Source organism: Pelodiscus sinensis, chromosome 1 (assembly GCF_052426305.1).
Source record: "Pelodiscus sinensis isolate ZL-2025 chromosome 1, ASM5242630v1, whole genome shotgun sequence".
Taxonomy (NCBI): Eukaryota; Metazoa; Chordata; order Testudines; family Trionychidae; genus Pelodiscus; species Pelodiscus sinensis.
The window spans coordinates 298,127,777-298,146,197 of NC_143052.1; the positions used below are offsets into that span (position 1 = coordinate 298,127,777).

An 18,421-nucleotide genomic window follows, 5' to 3' on the forward strand; every position below is an offset into this window, starting at 1 on the left:
TTTTAAATGTAAAAGATGCAAATGTATTGAATGAAAACATAGCTATGCTGAAGTCAAGGGGAATTTTGCCAGTAGCTTCACTGTAGTCAGAAGTTCATCCATTATTTTTACAGGTATTTGGTGGTATTGATAATGTTATAAAATAATCAGGTTCAGGGCAGATCTATGGAAGAAAAGGTTTTAATTCTTAATTAAATGCTATTTGTAAGTCACTTATTATAGCACAGGTCAATCAAAGGGGAAATTACTGAACTGGATTAGTTCTTTTTGAGACCATTGTACAGAAAAGAAGTTAAAACGCGGTACCTGTCCATCTGTGCCAATGGTGCCGCCACAATCCGTGAGGAGCTCAGACATGTCATAATAGCTGACAAACTCCCATAAACAGGCCTCGAGGTTCAGACTGCGGTAGAAGCGTAAAGTACTGGGGCTTCTGATTGATGCACTGTATTGGTAAGGAATGGTCTCTCCAACCACATCGGGATTTTTGGTAGCATCAGTCAAGAAACCATGGTGAGTCTTCACTTCTGTGTAATCCAGCAGGTTGGAGCATTTATGGTTTCCAACCCTAGTTCCATCAGGGCTGAGGGTTAACTCAAAGTTGGACAGTTCCCTTGTGGAGATTACAGGTAACATGCCTGGAAGACATACAGGTAATTAGTTGCACCGTAACTACATTTTAGCAGTCAGTTCTAAATTTTGCCAGTCACCTTATACACTATAGCAGATGTGTTAGCCTGTGCTTTGAATCTGCAGGAGTCCCTCATTAGCCAATGCCCTTTAAATTTAAATGAAAATGGAATCCTTTACATTTTTATAGCAGAGAGATGTTCAGAAAGATGACATTTAGTAATATGAGACCTTGGTAAAAATTAAGTGCCTAAATCACTTTTTAAGTCACTTAAGTGCTTCTAAAATTGTACCTGAGATCTCATTATAAGATGTTATCCTGGATAAATTATGTCATAATGCATTCATTATATATTATTACAATTCATCATAAAATAAAAGTAATAGCTATTAAAATAAAAATTGCAAAATGCATATTGTGGTGCAGTTTTCTTGTTCTCTGGATTTATTTGTTTACTTATGAACTAACTAATTGATTTAATAAACATTCATGCAATTCAGTAAGTTTCCACTGTATGCATCACCATTCATTAAAATGCTTTTAAAGCATTTGTTAAAGACTCTTAAAGCCTCCATGAAATGTGTAAAACCAATTATATCATGCTTACAAATGAATAAACTGAGGTACATTTAGGGAAGTAACTTGTCCCTGGCAGGCTGCAAAACTGGAAAAAGACCTCTAGATGTCTGCTCCAGCCACTCTACATTGAAGCTAAATTTAAAAACTAGTTCATGCACAACTGTTGACAGAAGGTTGAGATGCCCATTGTACCAGTGATGATTCCATGTAACATAAACAAACTTCAAGTGGGTTGTGCCCACGAAAGTTCATGATACTATCTATTTTTTTTTTGCCAGTGTCTAAGGTGCAGCAGGACCATGCATTGTTTTTTAAGTTTTATCAATGAACAAGAATAAAAGGAGAACATCTTGCCGGAAACGGTGATGGTCACGTTTAGTGGCTGACGCCATGGCGGTTGAGTTTCATGCTCAGAGCTGGCGGAGTAAGTATCACAACTGGATTCAGGAGTCCAGTGCAGCGTTGGAAGAAGGCCAGAGTCAGAACAAAGCGGCAGCAGGCTAGGACCAGATCTAGAGCAGGCTAAGGCTGGTGGAGTTTGTTGCCACCATCAGGCATAGAAGGGTTCCAAGCCCTGGACTGTCATTGAGTAGTCTGAGCTGCTGAGTCTCTTGAAAGGCTCATATACTTGCCCTGAGAATTCCTAGATTGCGGATTGATTAGAGCCTAGCACAGCAATGATTCGCCAGTCCACGTGGTTTAATCAGACTCTAATTCAGGGATGACTTTTCACATCACATGTATATCACTATGACATACTGCACTATTGCAGGTTCAAATGACACATTCATGATATTTCTCCACTACTATAAACACTGAGGGTACGTCTAACACTAGCCCCCTAGTTTGAACTAGGGAGGCTAATGAGGGTAACCAAAATTGCAAATGAAGCATGGGATTTAAATATCCTGCGCTTCATTAGCATGTTCCCGTCCGGTCGCCATTTTGGAAATTAACTAGACTGGAATAACTGTCCGCGTCTACATGCGGCGAAGAAGCACAATTCCGAGATGGAATGAGGTTTAACTGTTAATTTGAACTAAGGGGTTTATCTTGGAATCTCACTTCTCTGCCATGTGTAGATGCGGGCAGTTATTCCAGGCTAGACAATTTCCAAAATTAGCGGGCTAGTGCAGACATACCTTGAGAGATTACACTGAGTTTCTGACTACTTAAGACACTTGCTAAAATAAGAGTTGAGGCATGACATGACAGCATTTTACATACACTCTGTGGCTTATGGATAAAGTTTTTACATACCATCAATATGAGGCATTGTGATGGTCAGTTTGATGAGATTAGCATAGTCTGGATCTTCTGGGCCAGTGTAGCGCAACTTGGCAGAGAATGGTTCTGCCCCAACCACACCTGGTACCCGGGGCTGGCAAAGACCTAATGGAAAAGTGAAAAAGCAACTTTACTTTTTGTGTTGAGGAAACATTATTTCACTCTGCCTTGCTCTAATCTTAAGTTTCCTTTTCACTGCACATACAGGCAGTCCCCGGGTTACGTACAAGATAGGGACTATAGGTTTGTTCTTAAGTTGAATTTGTATGTAAGTCGGAACTGGCTCCAGATTCAGCTGCTGCCACTGAAACTGACCAGGGGCTGACTACAGGAAGCCGGAGGCAGAGTTGCTCTGCCCCCAGCTTCCTGGAATCAGCCTGATCAGTTTCAACAGCTGCTGAATCTGGAGCCTGGGACAGAACAGCTGGGGCGCTGCCCGGTAGGTTCCCACAGGACCAACCCGGCAGCACCCCAGCTGCTGTACCCGAGGCGTCCTGCAACAAAAGCCTGGTCTGCTGGGGGCGGGGGGGGCACTAGCTGCGCTCCCTCCCCCCCCCAGCAGACCAGGGAGACCCGAGAAAAGCTGCCCGAGCAAATGGACTAACATATGGACAGACAGACAGACATATTTCTAAAATACATAGTAAGATACTGAACTGTTTACAAATAATGAAAATGGTAATTCAAATGTCTACTTGTAAACTTGCAGTTAAATTTTCCTCATCATTCTGTCTTTGAAGGATTTACATTTGACAATACAAAATGCTGATGTAGGGGATGTCTACACTGCACACTAAGCCCATCTAGACTTTGACTCGGGTTTCAGTGGAGATGGCCCTTCCTTCCATATACAAATCAATCTGACTCAAGTTTGCAAGCACTCAAGATCCTGGTCTTAGGACTCTGCTAGAGGGGTAGGTGAGCATCTGACTCCTCCTGTGACTTGGGTCCAGTGCCTGTCATTTTGCAATGTGGATGCAGCTCAAACTGCAGACCTGAGTCAAAAGATCTGTGTTGAAGAGTATGGATGCATGACCATAACTGCGAGACTCAGGTCCAACAAAATAAGCCCAGATTTACAGGGCAACATGGACAAGCAAGCACAGGCTTGGAAACACTGAGTCCACAAGCTGTAGTCCCACAGGCTTGAGCTTACAATGCAGTGTAGACATACCCTTGATTCACTCTGGGGTGATGCTGGAGTAAAAAAGGATATGCTTACTCTGCATACTGAGCCCAGACACTAACTCAGGTTTGAGACCAAGTCTCCCTCCCATAACATACAAATCAAGTTGACGTAGGCCAGCAAGCACTCAAGACTCAGAGTCCTAGGACCTCAATCCCGCTGTGACCTGGATTCAAACTCTATCATGATGCAGCGTGTATGCAAGTCGAGTCACAGACCCAAGTCGCAACGTCTACATAGTGCTATTCAGCTGCACTAGAACATCAGGGTACAGCAATTATAAACTCAGATGTACAATGCAGTGTGGTTGCTCAAGCACAGACCTGGAAACACTGAGTCTGAAAGCTTGGGTACCACAGACCAGGGCTTAGTTTGCAAACATACCCTAAGGGCTCAGGGCCATCAGCTGCAAAAAGTTCACCATGACAGAAGTTTCCAGCACACAAAGGAGCTGTCTATAAATTACATAACACACTAGGAGATAAGGTGGATCCTTATTTTGTGAGTTTGCTTCAGTGTTGCAACATGTTAGAAGAGGGTGGATGAAAAAAAATAACCAAAAATGCAATACATAGTTTATGGCCAAGTAACTAAGTGGACATTCTACAGATTCAAATCTCCAGATGCCTTACTCAGTAGCAATTAGAACTAGCTAACTGTAAATATTTAGCAGGAAAGAGCCAAGCACTTGGAATTAATGTGACAAATTCAAGTACAGATTAGACAACTTGATATCTTGTCTATTTTAAATGGTCTATTACACAAAATAAATAAAAGTTACTGTAGCACTAACGGGACCAGGGATGACAAAAAGAACTGTTATAATCTGAAATAGGATTTATATGATGCAACATTTTGGCATTCTGTTTCGACTGTCAACTACCACATTAAAAAAAATCATCTTTGATTTTAGGGTGACCTTAAACATTTTATCTGACTTAAAATATGAAAGACTGATTTGTCATGTGGAAGGCTATTTAAAGATGTTCAGCAAAGGGAAGAATTTTTTTTTTTAAGTTTCTTTCTGATGTGTACAGAAGACCTAAAAGATTTTTTTATCTTTCCCCATTCTCCCTGCAGCCTTCTCAATATATAGTTTATTTATTGTTTGTTTTTTTTACATTAGAAGTTCAGGTTTTATTGATGTTAGAAGGCTCCATGAAGGACTAGAGAATAGGCAATACTAAGATGTTAAAGATGTCACATAAATGAAGGCTGATTAAGTAAGAGAGAAAGTCATTTTTTGTGTGGGCTGTAAGTTTTGCTATCATTAATGGATACATTACCTTCCTCTGTGTTTATTGTTACAATGGGGCTCATGAGCTCCAGGCCTTCATTACCATCTGAATTCACAGCACGAGTTGCACACTGGACCCGAGAGCCAGCTTGAAAGTAAATGGAGTCCAGTGTGATTATTTTGGAGGAAGTGAAGAATGTATCAAAGTCAACTTCTTTCATGGGACTGGTCACACCGTCAGGGCCAGTGGGCGCACTAACCAGCCATCGGTATCGAGTCAGCGTGTTATTGATATTCTCACTGGCACATATTGAACCTGTCTTGTCATAGTCTGTATATTTAGGATTGCAAGCCTGTGGGAAAAGTCAGACAAGTTATAATGATCTTACCTATTTCATGACAAAGAAAGCAGTCGGGAAGTATGAAAATGCCCAGGAAATTCAGATAAAACTTGGCTTTAGCCACGGTGGAACAAAAGCACTACAAAAGCATCATATTAAAAGTGAAAGTTAAGGATAGAGAGCTACCCTGTGCTATCACTCAGTCTGATTTTGACCATTCCCACCTTTCCCTCCGCTCAATGTTCTAATCGCATATGTGTAACAAAACAGCATTGAAGTTTTTATGGTGATTTAAGAAAACCTTGTGTCACACAATACATGATCTGTGAAGGCTTTATTTTCTGAAAGATCCGCGTCTAGACTGGCGCTTTTTTCTGGCAAAACTCCGAGTTGGAAAAAAGCGGCAGCCATGCTTATGCAAATGAAGAGGGGGGGATTTAAATCCCTGCTTCATTTGCAATTGCGATGTGTCTAATTTGCATCCCTTTTACGGAAAAGGGATGCAGTCTAGACATAGCCTTTGAGTCTGGCCAAGCTATGTTTGGCCCAGGAAAGAGGAGTAGGAGGGTGAAAGATAGCTTTCTGTCATTGTTTTTCCCTCCAAACATTGATTTAGCCACCACCCACGTTAGAGCAGTTTCTGTACTACAGCTTATACTCACTTGTAACTCATAACAGCAGGAGCTGCCAAAGTGCAGCTTGTTCTCTGTTCACATTCCTTCCTGCACTCAGACATCCCCTGTACTAGAGAGTTGTCTGACGCAGAGTTGATTACACTGGGTCTATGCCATGCCCTATTAACAGGGAATCCCCTGCTGCCCTATCAAGGCAGATTTGTGGCAGGAAAGGGCTGGAACATGAGCTGAGAATCCAGCCTTGAACTGTATTGTATGCACACAAGACTCAAATTTGTATGTGAATTTTAATTTTGGCAGCTTGCTGACTTTTGAGTGTTTTTTTTTAGAAGTATAACTTTTAAAAAAATATGTTTATTTGCTATAATTATGTATAACCAAACTCTTTTTTACATGCAGTTAATGGTAGAGAAAACTATGTTAAAGTCAGATCAAAAATAGTATTTACATGTAGTTTCAATTTTTAACATCTACATTCCTATATTTCATAGGTTTTCTTTTACAAAAATGTTTTCATATTACTTACCCAAGCATCTTGTATAAAGAAAATATAGTAGCACACATAGTATTGGCAGTGAACAACTTTTCATGATGCAACACACATATCCCATCTTAATAAAAAAATACTTTCTAGAGACATTTATTATCTACCATCAGGGGGAAAATATTTGAAAAAATGGTTTTCTGTTTCCTAGTAGCCCTTCACCACTTCCCTCAGGCAGTTCCAGTTTCCACTGTTTCTTTGAAGTTACGCATCTATTAGCCTCAATCCTACTCTCGTCTTGATACTCACCGTGATACAGACAACAGGATAGCCAGCCACTGGACCAATTCTGTCTTTGGCTCTAGAAGTATCATCATATATCAAAAGGGATGCAACTTCAGGGACTGAAGGAAAGGTGACATCCGCCATGCTGTTCATTTCTTCAATATACACAATGGCCTTGGCTGTCTGGTAATTCATATACAAACACAAAAATTGTAGCACAGATGTACAAAACCAAGGCAACTGAAGGTTTATCAGGAAATCTTTCTTAGCAGCAGCAGCAGCAGCAGCAGCAGCAGCAGCAGCAGCAGCAGCAGCAGCAGCATTTCTTAGCTTGTGGAATAGTGTCCCAAGGGAAATGACAGAATCACCACAGATTGAGTTATTTAAAACATCACATGTCTGGTGGGTCCGTGCAGTCCATAACTTCTAATAATGGCTACATCTTTGCCGCTTGAAAATTGGGAGCTAATAGTTCATATTTATGGCATTATACAGGGGTGACCAAGAGGCCTACTGGTGGTTCTCTAATCTGTGTCAGGCGCTCTTGTCAGGTCAGACATTCCTCATACACCTAAAACACTGTGGTCATGATATTTGCCCAGATAGTGAGATGTAACACTTCATTTGAAAACTAGCAACTCACATCATCATTAATATTCCTATGTGGTGTATGTACAGAGTATATACAAAAAAGGGATATGGATACATGCTAGAATTATGTTCCTAAATTGTGTTTGGCAAGCAACGTACAAACACAGCTTGCCATAGACAGAGGAATGTGGATGTGCTTGTTATCAGGCAAAGACAATGACGCATATTTATATAAATGGTCAATAAAACCATCAATGTAGCTGGTGGGGAAGCTAGCTTCTTGCAAAGAGCTGAACCTTGAATGATAAGCAATTGAATTAACTGATAGTATATTTTATTGCTGTATTATAAAAGTATATCCAGTAACATCTTTTATTAATATAATTGACACCCTGGGGATTAATATCACTCTGAAATGTATGTATTAACACTCCATGAGAAATTATGAATATTTGCTGATATAACGCTTTAAGTATGACCTAACAAAAGGAGAAACAAGTTTTTCCCCTGACAGAAGGGAAAGCAGCTATTTCCCTGTTTCCAAAGAAGTAAGAAGTGACCAAAAACAATGCAAGCCCATATTTATAGGTGGGCCACAAAAAGTGAAGAATGGCTCATGAGGTCATCCTGAGCCTGGGACAAAGAATAAGTTTGGGAAGATATCAGTTATCTTGCTAGAAGGAGGTGTGTTAAGAATCTTACCAAAACTAGTTTTGGTTCAGGGTAAGTCCTGGTCACTAGAAAGCATTTTTCACTTTTATTTGTTTGTCACTATTTCCAGCTTTATCCCTTATAGTTCAACTCAAAACTAGGGATGTAAAATCTTGGTTAATCAGTTAACTGGTTAAGTGGAATCTTGCTCCCACATCCCACCTCCCTACTGCCAGCCCCTCCCTCTCACTGTGAAGGATGGCCAGTTCCTGCTCCCAGCTCCTCCCTCACTGTTACCCATTCATGTCCTTACTTAAAATCTTTCTCTTTTTGATCAAATACACTTGTTTTACTTTCATTCTAAACCAACACAGAGTGAAAGCCGCGAGCTCGTGGCACATGCGTGGTCCGGCCGAACACTGCTTATCACAAATCTCCGTCTGCGGTGCCGGGAAAGCCCAGCACCCATAGCGGAGCACCTGCGGGGACATCCCCGAAGAAGAACAGACCTTATTACTCCTCTGAACGTTCCAGGAAAAGGCTGGACATTTCAGGACAAAAAGATTGGGAACATTCAGAGGTGGGGATGTGTTGGGGGTCACTTGGCCTGATCACTGGTAGAGATCAGAGTGTGGTTCTATTGTAACAAACATGCTGTTGGCATCTGAGTTGCTGAATCTGGGTGGTTCTACACAGAGATGTTCATGTGCTGGCTGGGAGCAACCAGACAGGGGGATACAGCAGCAGAGTATTTTAAGATAAACACGGCTACAAGACAAGCAGTTGCACAAACTCTCACTGGTCTGTTTGAATTACTGAAGGTGAATTATTTTGGATGGGAATTTTAGGCTCTTAATTATAACCCAACTGAAGAACAATGATGATGAACAGCTATAAGAGGTCTTTATGTCTTCCAGAGAACTGCTGTTGAATAGTTTGTATTACCTGTATCTCTGCCACCATGTTCTCATCAGGTTTCAGGTGAACAGTGAAGGCCTCTCTCATCTCCCTAACGCCATCAAAAAGCACCTCAATCTCCACAGTGTGCTGTGTTTCACCCTCTTTAAACTCAATTTCTAAAAATACAATAAGACATTTTAAAAATAAATCTGCTGCTCCAGATTCTCTCTGTTCTGCCATGACAGAGAACTGCAAAAGTTAACACTTGTCTTGTAAACTACATGGCTACGTCTACACTGGCCCCTTTTCCGGAAGGGGCATGTAAATTTCAGGAGTCGTCGTAGGGAAATCCGCGGGGGATTTAAATATCCCCCGCGGCATTTAAATAAAAATGTCCGCCGCTTTTTTCCGGCTTTTAAAAAAGCCGGAAAAGAGCGTCTAGACTGGCCCCGATCCTCCGGAAAAAGTGCCCTTTTCCGGAGGCTCTTATTCTTACTTCAAAGTAAGAATAAGAGCCTCCGGAAAAGGGCACTTTTTCCGGAGGATCGGGGCCAGTCTAGACGCTCTTTTCCGGCTTTTTTAAAAGCCGGAAAAAAGCGGCGGACATTTTTATTTAAATGCCGCGGGGGATATTTAAATCCCCCGCGGATTTCCCTACGACGACTCCTGAAATTTACATGCCCCTTCCGGAAAAGGGGCCAGTGTAGACGTAGCCGATATGTTCACGTGACTTGAATAAATTAGTCTACGCTATTCAAACACAACAAATACATAATACAAATAAATAGAATATTAATAATGTATATTAACTGGACCCTTATGTTTTCTATGGGAGTAGACACACTGTATAAGGAACAAGAAACTGCTGAGTTTTGACTTGTGGCATTTCCCTGGGATAATCCAGTCAGAGATGTAAAGTTTGTCCCTGCTGCTGAATGGGTTGGGTTCTCTAAACCCACAAATAGGAACATAATATATGAATCATCATACTGGTCAGACCAAAGGTCCATCTAGCCCAATATCCTGTCTTCCAACAGTGACCAATGCCAGATGCCCCAGAGGGAGTGAACAGAACAGATAATCATCAAGTGATCCATTTTCTGTTGTCCATTCCCAGCTTCCAGCAAACAGAAGCTGGGAACACCATCCCTGTCCATCCTGGCTGCCCACCACAGATGGACCGACCAATCCTTTATGAATTCATCTAGTTGTTTTTTGTCTTGACTTACACAACATACTCTGGCAAATAATTCCACAAGTTAGCTATGTGTCATGTGAACAAATACTTCCTTTTGTTTAAATCTGCTGTGTACTAATTTCATTTGGTGACTCCTACTTCTTGTGTTATGAGAAGTAAATAACACTTGCTTATTTACTTTCTTCATACCAGTCATGATTTTATAGACCAACTTCAACTTAGAAATTTCTCATTGTGTTGCACATCTTCTCTTCTTTCCTCTTCTCATGGGAAGTGGCAGCAGTAAATCACAGAAGGAAGGCATCAAAGGATAAACACAGTTTTAAAATTATTGTTACGCGTAGGATAATGGGGCAAATAGAAATCCTACCTCACAATATAGAGTAAGAACCAATCCAGCAACATCTTCCTACCAATGCATGTCTTTGCACAAGAACGGACACCTACTTGCAAATCTTCCTCAGATGAAGTTCATACTTTTCCTCCATAAGAACCCTAGGGAATTTGCTGAGGGAGCATCGACTCCATCTCAACAAATAATTTCTCAGTTGCTTAGCACAGCAATGGGTGAAGGATTTTAACATTGTACCTGCAGCAACTGGGAGTTCCTAAGGCCTTGGCATTATGAAAAATGAAGTGAACAGGGCCTAAGGAGTGGCATGTATACTCCATATGCTTGAAATATCCATTTAGAACTCCAGTAATGTCCATTTATGCCACCACCTTTCACAGGAGGCCTAAGGGTTGAAACAAAATAATGGGGAACTAATTTTCAGGAATTGTGGAAAGAAGAATAAACCTAGAACAGAAAGGTTTCTGGAGCTGCAAGAATAAGCTTTTCCTCATTCCAACAGAAGTGTGGCTCCTATACGGATAAAGGAACTAATTTCAAACATGGTCCCTTTGAAGTAGTGGAGACTAGAAAGGCCAACCACTGGTTTTATCTGTCACTGATTAATCTTGACACCAGATGATCATCAGATGGGGAGAGAGAGATGTTTGCCTAAAGAATGCTACTGGGGCTATTATGCCCTTTTTTGTACTGTTTGGTTGTGGGACTCAAATCAGACAATTTACAGAAGCAACTTGAGTGTACCCGAGACCCCCCAGAGCTTAGTGGTTGCTATTATTATTTATTTCATAGCATTAGAGGCAGTTCTTGTTTGTACAAGAGTTTTCAGTTTCCTTTGCATCAGAAAAGTAGGTTTTGCCAGATCAGTGACCAAAATTTTCCAGGTTTAGTTCTGCCTGCATACTAAAAAGTACTAATGAAGCTTCTGAGAAACTCCCCTAAATCACACTTCTCTTTCATTAACTGGCTGTTACTGTAGGTCATCTGTGTCTATACAAAGGAGTTCTTGCTTGAAGAGGTCTGATGTTTCTGCAGATGCAACAGAGGTTCCTTGGTTGTTTTAAGTCTGACATGCTTTCTGGGCCACTGGAGGAGTAGGAAAAGGACTTCTGTTCTCCCTTTGCCTTCCTGACATTAATTCCACTACTGAGGAGAAGTTGTGACCTCTGGTTAACCCCTAGTTTTGGAAGGATATAGACATTCCTTCAGTCATAGGCCAACCTCTAATGAGAGGTAGGAGGAAGCTTGCCTTTTGAGCTCTATGACTACTCTCTACCCGATTTCTTTTACCTTCTTCTGAAGTAACTGGTGTGATGCTGCCACAGACAGGATGATGGACTCAATAGACCCACTGGTCTGAACTCATGTGGTCATGGATCTGTTTTGCTCAGCTATGCCGCAGTTACAGCGGTGGATATGAACAATACAAGTTTCTCCCTTACAAAGGTGGCACTTGCTTTAGCCTCTTTTAGATCAAAATTCTCTGGAGTTTGCAAGACTTTCCTCTGAGCAGGCTGTGAAAGGGACCCCTCTCTGTGGGGTTGAGCCTCTTATGGTGAAGTCATGGCTTCAGATAGGGGTTGAGGCTTTACATGACTGTTTGACTCAAAGCTGACCGATACTGTGAAGGCCAATAGCTTGAGGTAGCCAGGCATAAGCTTACTCTCCCCAGGCAACATGAAGGTTGATGGCTTGCATCATCAGAGCATAGCTCCTTCTCCCAAGCCCATATCCCATCCTCGTAAAGTTTGATGGCTTCTGGATGCAACAGGGCACAGTTCACTCTCTGAACTCCCAAAAACTTGCCTATTGGACTTGGCTCAATAGTTTCAGGGCTTCTCTGCTGCTGCAGTGGGGAACAGGCAAAGCTTACCTGCGAGGTGCTGTACTGAAGAAGACAGAGAATTAGAACCTCATTAGCCCATTGATTCTCCACCTTAGGAGAAGGGAAGAGGCACTGGAAACAGAAATGAAGTCACTGCTGCATGAAAACCAATAAGAATTAAAGTTATAAACCGAAGTGGTTTGAAGAAACTGAACTGCCATGTTGTTCCACCACTGGTGGCCTGAGCTAAAAAGACAAACCCTAGTCCCAGAGCCTCCAGCAACCACACTGTGTTGCTGCCAAATTCCATAGGTGATGAGCGAGTAAAGTAGCTGTGCATCCACAGAATGACCATGGAATGGTTTTCCAGCAACAACTGGAAAGCCCCATCTTAGGCCTCCAAAGCAGAATGCTGAAGGATTTTTTAATTTGTTATCTGCACAAACATTAAAAAACAGTTGATTAAAAATTAGTCTTCTGACTTAACACACAATGCAAAAGACTCATAGTTCTCTTCTATTAGCTTAAAAATGTATTTCAGGTAAGTTCTCAGGATGTCTGTGATCCTCTGGGTGCTATTATCTTAGGGGACTCTCTAATAATTGTCTCAGTGAGACATCCAGATACTTCCCTGACTGACTGATGTCCAGAGTGTCTGCTCAGGCCACAGAGGATGTAAATTACATGATCACTTATACCAGAAAAGAGGGTAGTAGAGAGTTCTCCAGTAACATGCTGATTTCCAGAAGATTGCTGGGCTGTACCTCATCCTTGGCCCTTCTGTCTACTACAGGCATGTAGAAGAGAATCAGGTTCAGTGCTGTTCAGAGACGTTCCCTGCTCCCCACTTCTTTCCAAGCCCAGAGTGAGTTCCCTCCACCATCTTTGCACATCAGATCTGACAATCTTCAGGGTCTATCAGTTCAGTGAAGAACCAGTTATGTGACCCTCTGACTCTTATTTCAGACTTATGACACATAAACTAGATCAGAAGGCCACAGCTAGATTGTGTGGTTCCAAGCTGCTGCCTGTTTCTACCAATTTTCTTGTTTACTCCAACACATATTTCCAGTTATTTCCCAAAGCATTGGTATTGTATACAAATTATCCATATAATCCCGATTTCAGGTCCTTTTGCCTCATCTCGCCCTTTGTCTTTCCTACTGAAATATGCAAATCACATCTATGAGATACAGCATTTGGGTACTAACTCAGGGTATGTCTACATTGCAGAGTTTTTTTGGAAAAAACTTCACTTATGTCCACATTTCAATCACATTCTTTTGAAAAAAATCAAAAGAACAGAGGGGTTTTTCCAACATCAGTACACCTCTTTCTATGATAAAGAAGCCTTTTTCTGAAAGAGCACTTTCGAAAAAAGGCGTGTGTGGATGGGGAAGAGGGTGTTCTTTTGAAAGAAGAGGAAAGCGGAAAAAGCACAGGTGCCCTTGTGGCCACTCCATCCATAGCAATCACAGCTTAAATGCAGTATAGCATCCATTCAGTGTGGATGCTATCTTTCAAAAAAGCAGATCGCTTTTTTGATGCGCTTTTGCTGTGTAGATGCTCTCTTTCAGAAGCTTTTTTGGAAGATCTCTTCTGGAAAAGCTTCTTCCAAAAGAGGCCTGCAGTCTAGACATAGCAGTGTATTTTATAGATTACTTGTCAGTTATTCTCCTGGCTTAACTTTGTTGGCATGATACTCATTCAAAATTTCAATCTAGAACTTTTATTTCCCTACAGTTTTTATTCCAGAAGTAGGGAATAGAAGAAAGCATTTCACACTTGTGACTAGTTACTTCAGAATCAGTAATGCTTTCTTTCAAAAACTGTGCTACTACAGATTGTTGTGAGTTAAACATAAAGAATATGAAATTCCATTCTTATGGCCTTATTAATGCAAAAGGCACTAATGAATGCTGCTAAAAAGTATTAAAAACTTAAAAGTTCACAATGCCTTTTTTCCCTTTAACTACTGTACAACAATTGTAACTGAAATAATCAATAGGATGCAATATTGATCTGAATGGCAAATGGAGACTCTCTTCATACCTTCTGACACAGGGTGGTAGTCTTCTCCAGAGGTGGCAGAGCCATCTTTTGTGTGAACCCTTACAATGGAAACCTTTGAAGTATCTCCCAGACGAAGCACTGGAATTTTCACAACCACCAGCTGCCCTGCATCTTTCGGTTCACTAACACTAAATTTGGTCTCACCAAACTTAATAATGGCCTCTGTAATAACAGAAAAAAAGTGTTTAATGCTGTGCACCAGAGCTTTTAAGTGCCAAAGTTAAAACGGTATATGTAGGATCAAAAATAACTTCTCACTGTCTGCATGATCTCTGATCCTTATCAGGGTTTCATTTTGTTCACCAATAGAAGCACCATAGAAGGAGTCACTTCGTGGAGTACCAAGAACCAGACGCAGTTCCTCCTCTTCTTCATGCAGAGAGTCATCCACAAGAATGAGGGTGCAAGGTTTCTCAGTCTCACCTGGAATCATTAGGTAGACATTAAAACACCATGCAGCACTTATCATTGTTTCTAGATGTATTTCAGGCATTGCTCTCAAACTGTAGGACCCACAGATAAATTCTACTAATTTATAATAACTAATGACAGTAACAGCAACACTCCCCACTCCTCTGAGAGATGGAAGAATATTATCCTCATTCATAGAGGTGGAAAATGAGAAACTGGAAGTTTCAAGCCTGAATTTTCAAGAACAGCCTCTAATTTTGTTACTTTAATTTATGACAGCCACGCTGATTTTCACATCCCTCTTAGGTCCCTCTGATGCCAATGGGAGAAGTGGATGCCTATCATCACGGAAGATCAGAAGCTATGTGTCTCAAGTTCAGCAACCAGGAAACATGTGCCTAAAATTAATGATTACTTTGAGCCTTTAGTTCTAACTGATTCAGGGCCATCTGGTATGTCAGTGGAAGAGGTGTGAATAAATATCCTCGTATCTAGATCACAATGCAAGTGGGGGGAGGAGTGGACCTCCTGACATCAGCGCCCCCCTCTTCTCAGTGGGTTTTGGAGTGAGAACCAGTGTAAGAAATAAATGTAGCGGGCCCAGTTTATTGTATGTTTTGACCATAAATATGACATCAGTGTGAACAATGCCAATATGTAGGGCTGAATAATTAAATTGCTCTTTTAATGAATTATATCTACCAATATGCAGGACAATGTAGCACTTTAAAGACTAACAAGATGGTTTATTAGATGATGAGCTTTCGTGGGCCAGACCCACTTCCTCACGAAAGCTCATCATCTAATAAACCACCTTGTTAGTCTTTAAAGTGCTACATTGTCCTGCATTTTGCTTCAGCTACCCCAGACTAACACGGCTACATCTCTATCACTAATCTACCAATATGACGTTATGTAACTTCATGAATTGTAACCACTTTGGGATGAATTTGTCAGTAGCCTGTTAGGAAATGCCTTGTAAGAATCTGTTGTTGTAATTTTTTATATGGTAACTAACACCCTATTTTAAACGGTTAATACATTGTAACTAGAAATAACTCTATATTGTAACTGAAACCCCATTTTAAACTTTGTGCAGCCTTGACTCTTCCTTAGGTTCTTTCTTTGGATGCAATATTCTGAGCCATCCAGGCACACCGACACAGAAAAAACAGGGAGGAATAAGGTGGAGAAACATCAGAGAACAATAATTAACTTAGCTCTGCCCCTACGCAGTAAAAAGGCAGAGGCAGATCACTGTATTTGCTCATGGTCTGTCTAATGAGGCCAGAGCTTTAGAGGGTTTCCTCTGTGATATTAATCCAGCTCTGAATTTGCTCCAGGCTGTAGCACAGCAAGGGGACCCACCTGTTAGGACTAGTGGTGGGAATTTTGCAAAAGGATATCTTTTGTGTTTCTATAGATCAGTGGTCTCCAACCTTTTTAATCACAAGATCACTTCTTCAATGTAAGTGCAATGTAAGATCTACCTCATACCCAAATACCCTTGCCCAACTTCCTTCCCACCCTTTCTCTGAGGCCCCACCCCTGCTCCACCCCTTCTCCGAGGCCTCACCCTGCTCCATCCCCCTTCCTCCCTGAACCTCATTCGCTTTCACCAGGCTGGGGTAGGGGGTTGGGATGCAGGCTCTGGTCTTGGGCCAAGGGATTTGGAGGGGTTCCGGGCTGAGCCCAGGGTGGGAAATTGGGGTCCAGGAGGGGTTTCTGGGTGCAAACTCTGGGAAGGAATTTGGATGCAGTGGGACTCATGTCTGGGCAGGAGGCTGGGTTCAGGAGGAGGTTATGGGGAGGAACAGGGAGGGGTTCAGGAAGCAGGCTCTGGCTGGGCACTGTTTAACCGAGATGGCTTCTGGGTGGTGGAGCAATGGAGTTGAGGCAGGTTTCCTCTGCCCTGGCCCTGCACCACTTCTGAAAGCAGCTGGCATGCACAGCAGTGGCTCTTTGGCACTTTGTGCTGCCCCTCATCTACAGGCACTGAGCCCATAGCTCTACTGGCCACGGTTCCTTGTTTTTGATCAATGGGAGCTACAGGAGTGGTGTCCAGTCAGGATCCTCTGTCAGAGGCTTCAAGATATACCAGTAGATCCCGATCTACTGATTGGTGACCACTGCTATAGATGATCCTCCTCTAGTTCAGGGTTAAGGTGGGATGGTGTGAGGAATGCTGTGCTGCCCAATGCCCATGTTCTGTCTAGTCAATGGAAAGACAGCTTTGCTTCCCCAAGCAGACTGTATGGCATGTGCTGTGAGAAAAATCCACATGATTTAAAGCAAAACCAATTCTGACAGAATAAAGGTTTCTAATAAAGAACTGTGGCTTACCAGGAAGGAAAGTGATGATGGAACTGTCAGTGTTAGGACGTTCTTCGAAGTCCATCATTACCTGGGCTGAACCTTGCCTACTGTAGCAGCGCACTGTAGATGTGTAGTGAATATCCCCACTCCTGTATATCATGGCAGAAATCTGTCCATCATTTTCATTGCCAATATATATTGGTTCTTTAAACTGCATCTTAGGCACTAGTCAGACACATACAAAAGAAAAAAAGAAAATGTTCAAAATGATGAATGCTTGGCTCCACTCCTTTTAATATGATGGTGTCACCATGTTATATAGGGTTATGATGTGGCAGACTCCTCATGAGGTAGCAATTGATTTATTTAGCACATTTCCCACAGTTCAAAGAATGAAATCCTGGCCCAACTGATGTCAGTGGAATAATTTCCACTGCCTTTAATGGGTCGATTATTTCCCCACAATTGCTTTATAGAACTACAATCTATGGCCCTGATTTTGATCTCACACTGCTATAAATCTGGAATATTACAACTTTTGTCTATAACATGACATAGGTATAAAACTAGCATACATGTATTTATCTTTATGCACATGTCCTACATTCCCCATGGTTTTAGGAACATAAGTGAAGACACTATAATCAGCTGAGAGACATGTAGAACAGTAAATGCCCAGGAATTTAATAATGACCACAAGTGATCAGGAGCCAAGTTTTACATCTTATCCAAAAGATCACAACTTCAGTCATGTAGCGTTCCCAAACACCATGAGTGGACATCGGTTCCATATGGACTCAGAGGGAAGACAAATATGATCTATTGCATTGCAAACACCATTTTTCTTCCTTTGAAAATAATTATTACTTACAATCAGAGACTGAGTCATTGATGAAGATGGTTGCTTTGCTTGGCTCTCCAAGGATAGCATTCATAGGCATTCGCAGCACAAGCTCAAACTTCTCAATTCCTTCTAACACTGGCTGTCCAAGGTCATCCAGAATGATCACACGGAAATTCTGCATGTTGACTCCCGGGGCAAAATCCAAATTCCGACTGATGCCTACATAATCTACCCCAGCTACACAATGAAACAAAACATAAAACTGAATACACTGATGGAACTATTTTTCACAATATTTAATTAAAAAAATAAGAGATCTAGAGTCAGGCTGTTGATGTTAATACTTTTGATGTTATCATTTAAAACTCTCTAGATCTTTTGCAGTCTTGCAAAGCAATAAAATGGTTTGGTGTGTAGACAAGGCATTTGAAGAGGGTCTGATTCTAATTTTACTTATCCAGTTGAAAATCAGGAATAAATCCATTTCAGTGAGTGGAGCTATACAGATGTAAATCCTTTGTAAGTGAAATGCAAACTAGAGTTTGTGACCAACCAGACTATTTTTGGAGAAACCCCAGAAATGAAGGAGATTCTT

The 18,421-nt window shown here is 41.5% G+C and overlaps 1 protein-coding gene across 2 annotated transcripts in view; it reads right to left on the reverse strand.

Annotated features, from left to right (window-relative positions):
- The window catches only part of FREM2 (FRAS1 related extracellular matrix 2), a 181,306-nt gene that overhangs the window by 32,730 nt on the left and 130,155 nt on the right, over positions 1–18,421 (reverse strand). For both annotated transcript variants that reach the window (XR_012900698.2, XM_025185589.3), the window contains exons 8-16: positions 17,854–18,063; positions 17,010–17,207; positions 14,514–14,678; positions 14,235–14,417; positions 8,853–8,983; positions 6,690–6,848; positions 4,970–5,273; positions 2,471–2,602; positions 307–638 (exon numbers count right to left, since the gene is read on the reverse strand). Coding sequence is in view for 1 of the 2 variants with exons in the window: in XM_025185589.3 (XP_025041374.3) it covers positions 307–638; positions 2,471–2,602; positions 4,970–5,273; positions 6,690–6,848; positions 8,853–8,983; positions 14,235–14,417; positions 14,514–14,678; positions 17,010–17,207; positions 17,854–18,063 (1,814 nt within the window). In the remaining variant the exon portion in view is untranslated. The remainder of the gene's footprint in view (positions 1–306; positions 639–2,470; positions 2,603–4,969; positions 5,274–6,689; positions 6,849–8,852; positions 8,984–14,234; positions 14,418–14,513; positions 14,679–17,009; positions 17,208–17,853; positions 18,064–18,421) is intronic.